Source organism: Eutrema salsugineum, unplaced genomic scaffold (assembly GCF_000478725.1).
Source record: "Eutrema salsugineum unplaced genomic scaffold, Eutsalg1_0 scaffold_10, whole genome shotgun sequence".
In the NCBI taxonomy this organism is placed as follows: domain Eukaryota; kingdom Viridiplantae; phylum Streptophyta; class Magnoliopsida; order Brassicales; family Brassicaceae; genus Eutrema; species Eutrema salsugineum.
The window spans coordinates 4,145,611-4,154,375 of record NW_006256908.1 but is presented as its reverse complement, the minus strand read 5'-3'; the positions used below and the strand labels follow the sequence as shown (position 1 = coordinate 4,154,375).

Below are 8,765 nucleotides of genomic sequence, written 5' to 3'. Positions count from 1 at the left end.
TTGACCGATTACAATGTATAGAACATAAAACCAAACACCTCTTTTCAGTTTTGTTTTTGCTTTCCTCATGTGTTATCATCGGTAATGTCCTTAGAAGAACCACAAACGATTCTCCTTTTACACACCCTCTGAATCATTTACGTACGTAGAACAAATATAGAACAAACTGAAACAGAGAACTAAATCAAGAATTCTAGGATAAAGTCTTATAGCATTCTTAACTATTTATATTTATTAATAAACTATTGGTTTTTCCTCAAATCAGCTATTTCATTAACATAAATGAAATCAGCAAAAACAGATTTAATTAGGATAACAAAAAAAAACGAACAGAAGCTATATACATGAAAGAGAGTTCATGCATCAAACCATTACAGCTAAATATGTGGTCGCGTTAAAATTCCCAGTAAAAACATGATCACACCACTCAACTTTACCCCAAATCTCTCCTCCTTGATGTCTTTTCAACGAAATCTCCGCACACCAAATCTCATATATTACTCTTCCACCTTTATGAAAAAACAAAGCCAGTCTCTCACCGTAACTCACAGTCTTTGACCACCATGAACTTGTCGTCTCAGGCAACAACTCTTCCAAACCTTTCACCACACTCCAACACTTTTGCTTTGGATCATACGCTCTTAACATACTCTCAACACAATCAGAATCGTAGTAGTACAATACGTCATCAACTACACACGCGTTCTCCCACTCCTTAGAATCCAACATCTCGTCTGTTTCCCATTTACACTTCTTTGGGTCGTAAACAAAGCTCTTAGGAGTCTTACGATCATAACCTCTTATGTACAGCTTATCAGCCATAAACACACCACCAGGCCACGTGATACGTATCACATTGCCTGTGTTTATCATCTCAGGCTCCCACATTTGTGTTTCTGTATTGAACACCACCATCCCCTCCATACCCTTATACCCAGTTACGTATATCTTCAAATGATACCAACAAATGACCCAGCAACAATGGGTATAGGCATTCTCGGGAGAGGTTGCACCGTGTGAGATTGACAGTCGATGCTTAAGGCCCTTGATGTCTTGTTGTGATAGTTATTCCCACCAAACGCATATATCCTCGAACCCATCGCGATAAAGCTTCTAGGGAAACACAAATCGGTAAGCGAGGGGATAAGGACCAAGCGGCGTTTGCCGTTGGCTTTCCTGCGGAGAATATACCAATCGTCCTTATGGGTTCTTATGTTATATGAGACAACATAGAGACAGTGTTCGATGCAGCCCAACAATGATCCTCGCGTCTAGCTCAGGCGACATAACGAGTGACCGGAAGTGCTTTGAAACGAGAGAAAGTGTTGGATTGTTGCATCTCGGTACACGCGCTAAGATGTCAACAATGACGTCCTCGGGAAGTAACATAATCAGCGACGCTTGCTCCTTCTCTACCCTACTTTTGGAAGACATGTGTAGTGTTTGGCGAGGGTAGCGCAAAACGATTGTAGGCTCAAATCAACAATCACCAATCAAGAGAGAGAGAGAGCAAACCCTAATTCCGATCTGCTCTTAGAAAAAAACAAAACCTTTCCTAATATTATCTTTCATATATTCTTCTGTACATGTTTTCATATATAAAAAACAAATAAGATGCAACTCTTTCTTGGAAAAAAAAAAAAAGAGTCTCGCGGAGTTCAATTCTCGTTTCAAAAGCAAGAAGGCCTATTGTGCCAAGCTCAATAAGTTTAGTTCACAACCAACAAAAACCCAACAAGATGTTAAATCAGGTTTGTCTCGGTGTAAGATTGAAAAACCAATCTATATTTCAGCTTTGCTTAGTAACTTTTTTGTTTACTTTCTGTTATGATCAAATTTATCTTTACATTCAAAATTTGACGAACTTCCACTAGCTTTCTTAAAGAAGGTAATCTTCATAACAAATTTGAATACCAAAAGAATATTATCGCTATGTAATTTTAAAAGTCTAGAAGTTGATAATATGTTATGAAATTTACATATAACTACATTTTTTTTATATATTTCATGAACCTTTTTTCTGAGTCTATACTACAATTTTTGGATTATTTGAATCATGGGGTTCAACATAGGTTGATAAACAATAACAAATATCATATCATGATACAAATTTACCTCAGATCTCCAGTGAAGAGCCGTTAATTGTAGTCTCTTGTGTTAAATATAAAGATGTCCATTTCGAATGTGATGCATGTAATACCATCTATCATAAATCCTTATACTGCTAGTAAAATTTTTCATTGTGGAAGGAACCGTCCATGTATTTCCAACTGATGCAAAAATAGATTTACTCGTCGTGGTACAGCAATAGTTTGTAATAAAAAAATATATTCTAAATGATATAACAGAAAACAAACAAAAATCATCATACAATGGATCCAATTAAATAAAATCTTAGACCATGAAATACTAATTTTTGACTCGTGAAAAAAATGATCTTGAAATTTTGGTATTTCTGGATTTGGATCTGACCAATCTAGCTTCTGTGAAGTTTGAATGCTGGGTGGATCGGTCATGCTAATTGATGCGGCTGCATCGACGGAGCCATTGACTGCAACTTAACGAGCTTCTTCTTATCTTTAGTTTTATGTTCGTTTTTGGGCTTTTACTTTTATTTATGGGACGAAATACTTACTTCGAGATCACATTTTTGGTCAGGCCTGAAGGTACTTTTCCAGATTGTATCATGTTATTCTGCAGGTACCTGCAATCAATTATGCAGGTTAGGTGCATTAAAATGTATATTACACAACCATATCCCGCCATATGAGTTAATATATCAAGAAAAAAAGGAGTCATTTTCATATAGCTTACAGTTCCTTCATATTCGAGAGCTAGGCCAACGAGAAAGAGATCTTTCCGGTTTGTTAGCTTTCCTCAAGATGTCTGCCATAGAAAACATTTAGTCCATCATCTTTTTTTAATAAAAATAAAAAAAAAACCTGTTTTTACATTATCTCCAGGTTTGGGGACCGAGAGAAATCCGGTATTGGACCCGTAAATGAATTCTCGTCAAACCATCTGCATTCAACAAAAGTTACAACATCAATAACAGGAATATCTATTTATATTTCCAGATTCAAATTTCTAAGATAAAAGGAATGTACAACTCAACTAGACCAGTCAGTTTGGCCAGGTCAGAAGGTATAGTTCATGTCAACATCATTTTTGACAGTTTAATGCAGTTATAAAAAGAAAAGGCAAACAATTAACTAACAAAAATTTGAAACATGTGTATGCTTAAAAGGTAGAATGACTTACACAGCAATAATTCTAGGCTGTGTAAGGAAAACAAAAATTAAATATAAAAATAATATAAAATATAATTAAGTAAAATGTAAGCAAAACATAAGTAAAATAAAAGAAAAACATAAATAAAAAATAAACCACGTTTCAATTTATTCGATATTGTGAATGTATCGTTTATATTTTTAAGATACTTGTTGTAAAAAATAAGAAAACCATCAGCTAATAATCTCTTACAAAAATATCTATAAAAACGATTGTAACAATGCCCTAACATAACTGTTATCGGGCTCAAACAGGGAAGCCTATCTTATTAACATGCATGTATTACAACTATGTAATGGTTCATTATTTTTCTTTGCTTGCTGTAACTGCAGCAAACTGTCCAAAATGAATTTTACCGGAACTGTACCTTCTAACTTGACCAAACTGACAGGTTTAATTAAGTTATAAGTTACTTTTATCTAGTTGAAAAAAAAATGTAACTTACAACTCAATTAAACCAATCAGGTTAATAATAATATTATTATTTTTTATATTCGTTGGCAAAATTTTCAAATCTGAAAAAAATATAAATTAATTATATATACGTTAGAATATCAATATTTGTCACACAAACATAGTTATCATCCATAATCTAATTATCAACACAATCAATTAATTAAATAAATAAATTTTGTTTTTTTCCATCAAGAGTTCTTAACCACGTTTCTAGATTTCTTTTTCCATCGTTATCATCCACATTCTAGATCTCTTAAGAGCATGTACATTGGAGAAATTCTCCTTGAAGTTTCTAAGAATATAAAAGTAAATTTTTGGGATATATGAACAGTGAAGGATATGTTTGAGTTTTGTGTCTCCATTAGTGAATCCTTCCCCAACAAACCAAAAAATGGTCGAGAACAAAATAGTTAAGATGGGTCCAAAACATTTTTTGAGTAGAAACCAATAATCAATCAACAGTTGTCTTAAAAACCCATTAAAACTAATCCTTAAAATCTTTATATAAGGATCGGTTTATAAGTTATTGAGTTTTTTCCATTTTTTTTATTTCATATTACCTAGGTTTTTGGGCCAAAAATCTCTCTAGAACTGCTGATGGACATGGTCTAACCACTCTTGTAAAGAATCAATCAAAGTTTCATATTAAAGTATGCTTTTCAAATGGCTATACACTTAATTTGGACTGAGAGAAATCGTAGAAGACACGGAGAAGAATATAAGACGGACAAGCGATGAGAAACCGTCTAAGTACCAAAAGAAAGCAAGGAGAAAAACGATTTGAAGATGAATGGCGAGTGTGGTTTGCCACAAGAAGAGTTTGAAATCCTTTTGTAGTTTTTCTTTATTCCATTTCAGAAAAACATAAAACTTTCATGTAAAAGTTTATTTTTTCTTTGAATATAATTTAACATTTTATTGATAAAAAAACAAAATATAGACCATAAAACCAAACAACTCTTTTCAATTTTGTTTTTTCTTTCCTCATATGTTATCATCGGTAATGTCCTCAAGAAGAACCACTAACAATTCTCCTTTTACACACTCTCTGAATCATTAACGTATGTAGAACAAATATAGAACAAACTGAAACAGAGAACTAAACCAAGAATTATAGGGTAAAGTCTTATAGCGTTCTTAACTCCTTTTATTATAAATAAATAAACTACACTATTGGTTTTTCCTCAAATCAGCTATTTTCATTTACATAAATGAAATCAGCAAAAAGAGATTTAATTAGAATTACGAAAAAGCGAAACACAAGTTATATGAAGGAGAGTTCATGCATCAAACCATAACAGCTAGAGGTTTCGGAGAACTAAAATTCCGAGAAGTAAAAACTTGATCAAACCACTCAACTTTACCCCAAATCTCTCCTCCTTGACGTCTTTCCAGCGAACTCTCTACACACCAAATCTCATATGTTTTTTTCTTTACCTTTACTGAGAAACAAAGATATTTTTCCACCGTAACTCACAGTCTTTGACCACCACGAAATTTCCCGTATCAGGCAAAGACTCTTCCAAACCTTTCACAACTCTCCAACACTTTTGCTTTGGATTATAAGCTCTTAGAGCATCTCCATCCATGAACCCCTCTTTGGGGTTCATAAGTATTTAATTTAATTTTTGTATTTTTTTTTTTTGGGTGATGAACCCCAACCTATTTGATCCCTCCAACCATGAACTCATGTGTGGGGTTTATATGAATAAAATAATAAAATTTATTTTTAATTTTGTTATAAATCGAAATAATTCATATTAAATTTGAAAAAAAATAAAAACATAAAACACAGATATATAACATGATATGTTATTTAAAAAAACAAATTATTAAAATTATTAAGAAAATAACAAAATACAAATACTAAAAGTAGAATACATTTAATTGGAAGGGTGAGTTGATCCAAATTTTTGCCAAATATTTTCAACCAAATCAGCCTTCAAACGTTGATGAATTCGGTTATCACGAACTTGATTTCTATTCCCGATCAAATTAGAGATATTTGTGGGCATATTTGTTGAATACGTCATATCGACTTCTGAAGTTCTGCTTCCTTCTCCTTGTTGAAATTCAGAAAAATTATATTGAGAGTTGACCGGTCTTTCATCTTCCACTATCATATTGTGTAATATGATACATGCTCTCATAATCTTCCCAATTTTTGCTTTATCCCATATAAGAGCTGGGTTTTTAACAATGGCGACCCTGGCTTGCAAAACTCCGAACGCTCTTTCGACATCTTTTCGTGTTGATTCTTGGCATGTAGCAAATAAAGTGTCTTTTTCACTTTGGGGACCGGAAATAGATTGGATAAATGTTGCCCATTTGGGATAAATACCGTCGGTTAGGTAATATGCCAGATTATACTGATTTCCGTTGACATAGAACCTCACTTTTGGAGCTCGACCTTGTAATATGTCATCAAAAACGGGTGAGCGGTCTAGGACATTAATATCATTTAGAGTACCTGGAGGTCCAAAAAAGGCATGCCAAAACCATAAATCGTATGATGCTACAGCTTCTAAGACAATTGTTGGTTTTCCCGCACCCCGTGTATATTGTCATTTCCAAGCGGTCGGGCAATTTTTCCACTCCCAATGCATACAATCAATGCTACCAATCATCCCGGGAAATCCACGTTCCTCTCCTTCACGAAGTAGACGTTGAAGATCTTGCCTTGTGGGTCTTCTTAAGTATTCATCCCCGAACAAAGATATTATTCCTTGGGTGAAATGTTCTAAACATGAAATTGCAGTACTTTCACCGAGACGTAGATACTCGTCAACTGCGTCAGCCGCAGTACCGTATGCCAACATCCGAATTGCCGCCGTACATTTTTGTAACCCAGAAAGACTTAGTCTTCCAGCAGCATCTCTCCTTTGTTGGAAAAATGGGACTTCATTGGATAGCCGTTCTACAATATGCATGAACAATGTCTTGTTCATCCTAAAACGGCGGCGAAATAAATTGGAAGGATATGTAGGATTTTCGCTGAAGTAATCTTCCCATAATTGGTGATGACCTTGTTCGTGATGTCTTTCAATGTATGCCCTCTTCTTCTTCTTCTTTTGATCGACTTGACGCTCAAGTAAAGAGTAGAACGCGGTGTCAAATTTTTGATCAAAAAGATCATCAAATGCATCATCTAAACTTTCATCATTCTCCTCATTGAAAGGATTGTTGGATGAAGATGCCATTGATAAAAAAATAATGTGCTTGAAGGTTAAAAAAAGATGAATGAGATGGGGAAGAAAGACGTTGAAGAGATTTAGGATATGGTGAAGACTATGGTTTCTTAATACTCTTTATATAGAAAAGGAGATGAAAATTTTGTGGATACAACGACAAGCATAAAATTTTGTGGATACAATTACACGTAAATATATGTGGGTACAAACATATGACAAACCAATAAATCAGAATTTGTGGTGAAAGTTGTATTCCATTATTTGTTCAACTTTGCCAACTTGTGCCAACTTGCGCCAACTACCAAAAGGAGATGGACCCTCCATTCCATTATCCATGATTAGTCACAAAGAAGAGACAAACCACAACCTGTGCAAGACAGAGGCATCAATAAGCAAGACAGAGGCATCAATAAGCTTAAAGAAAAATAAAGTCCAAGTCGGCATACAAGAAAAATCAGAACTACAATCCAATACAACATTCGAACATACAACCAAATTCGGACTTAGTAATCCGAGTTATAAACCACTACAACCATACCATACGAACATAAGAAAAAGAAACATTAAACAAACCTAAACCAACTTAAGCCGAAATCGAAATCTAAAAAAACAATTCATTGAGCAGTTTCTCCTTAACTACCATTTCTTTCTCTGTTAGTGAATCGGTTCTTAAAACCAAACTATCTAGCAATTTCTGCTTAGATAGCTTATCTTTCATAGCTAAATCATGTTGTTTAATTTCCCACATGGTGACCACATCGGACACCTCTTTGCCATCATCTTTATCTGGTGCACTCCTTTTACTCCTCGCATTCTTCGCAGCCTTCACACCCGGTGGACGAACAACAGAAGAGTCTTCTTCATAACTCTGATGTTGCGATGTTGCAGAAGCTTGTGAGCAGTCATCACCCTTTTTACGTTTTTTGCCCTCAGACTCTTTCACCGCTGACAATGAAGACCACTTCTGGTCGTGCCTGAGTTCCCTCCACGCATGCTCCAGCCCAAACTTGAAGCCGTGATCGTTAAGGAAGATTTCATGAGCAGTCTTCATCAAGTCGTTGTCGTTCATCCCACTGCTTTGTTCTTTCAAGGCGGCTTCATAGCAGCCAACAAATTTACATGTCTGGTCGTTGATACGCCCCCACCGTTGCTTGCAATGGCTGACCGTCCTATCTGGAAACGCAGCTAACTGTCGACTGTTGTTGAACCAATCCGTAATGCGCGACCAGAAAGCACCTGCTTTCTGGTCATTCCCGACAATGGGATCTTTGCTGGTGTTCAACCAAGCCGAGATCAACACAATGTCTTCAGTGGGATGCCACTTCCTCTTGGTTGTTTTAGTCTCAGCCGTTACATTTGGGTCGTTGGAGTACTGTGTACTATAGCGTGGGAGTTGGGAGGAAGCAGGCTCAGAACTTGGTGGAAAAGAGAAACTGTTTTCCTCTTGGCTGGTTAAAAGGTTAAGAAAACCTTGGGAGTGAGCATAAGGGTCCGGCGAATCCATCACGAAAGACAAAGCGTGGATTGCACAAAGAATAGGAGAGAAGGAAATAAGATCGGTTGAAGAGTAGGGAATATGAGGAATTGCAGAGAAAGTTTAGATTAAATAAGGGGTTGGTGAAGAGGAGGGAATAAGAAGTTACCTAAAGTTGTTCAGCGGTTTTTATAATGAGTTTTGAAGTGATAAAAGTTTGGTTAGTAATGAATGAAAAGATCTGTTAGCAATGAATGAAAAGATTGCAAAAGTTTTCCGAGAATAGTTTAGGGTTAGTATTAACTAAGCATTAACTAAGCCGAGCTATACAAGTTAGGTTAGTAATGAATGAA

At 35.4% G+C, this 8,765-nt stretch overlaps 3 protein-coding genes across 3 annotated transcripts; all 3 read right to left on the bottom strand.

Annotated features, from left to right (window-relative positions):
- Positions 1–363: 363 nt before the first annotated feature.
- LOC18027484 (F-box/kelch-repeat protein At4g38940) lies at positions 364–1,434 on the bottom strand. Its single transcript, XM_024148291.1, has 3 exons — positions 1,238–1,434; positions 1,014–1,176; positions 364–948 (listed from the first exon to the last, which is right to left on the bottom strand). Exons 1-3 carry the CDS (start codon positions 1,432–1,434, stop codon positions 364–366), a joined length of 945 nt encoding a protein of 314 aa, XP_024004059.1.
- A 1,514-nt stretch (positions 1,435–2,948) lies between these two features.
- Positions 2,949–6,947, bottom strand: LOC112081532. Its single transcript, XM_024148290.1, has 3 exons — positions 6,316–6,947; positions 5,776–6,096; positions 2,949–3,021 (listed from the first exon to the last, which is right to left on the bottom strand). Exons 1-3 carry the CDS (start codon positions 6,945–6,947, stop codon positions 2,949–2,951), a joined length of 1,026 nt encoding a protein of 341 aa, XP_024004058.1.
- Positions 6,948–7,539: 592 nt separating this feature from the next.
- On the bottom strand, positions 7,540–8,442 carry LOC112081531 (glutathione S-transferase T3-like). The gene has a single exon (XM_024148288.1). The coding sequence runs from the start codon at positions 8,440–8,442 to the stop codon at positions 7,540–7,542; it is 903 nt and encodes a 300-aa protein (XP_024004056.1).
- Positions 8,443–8,765: the final 323 nt, after the last annotated feature.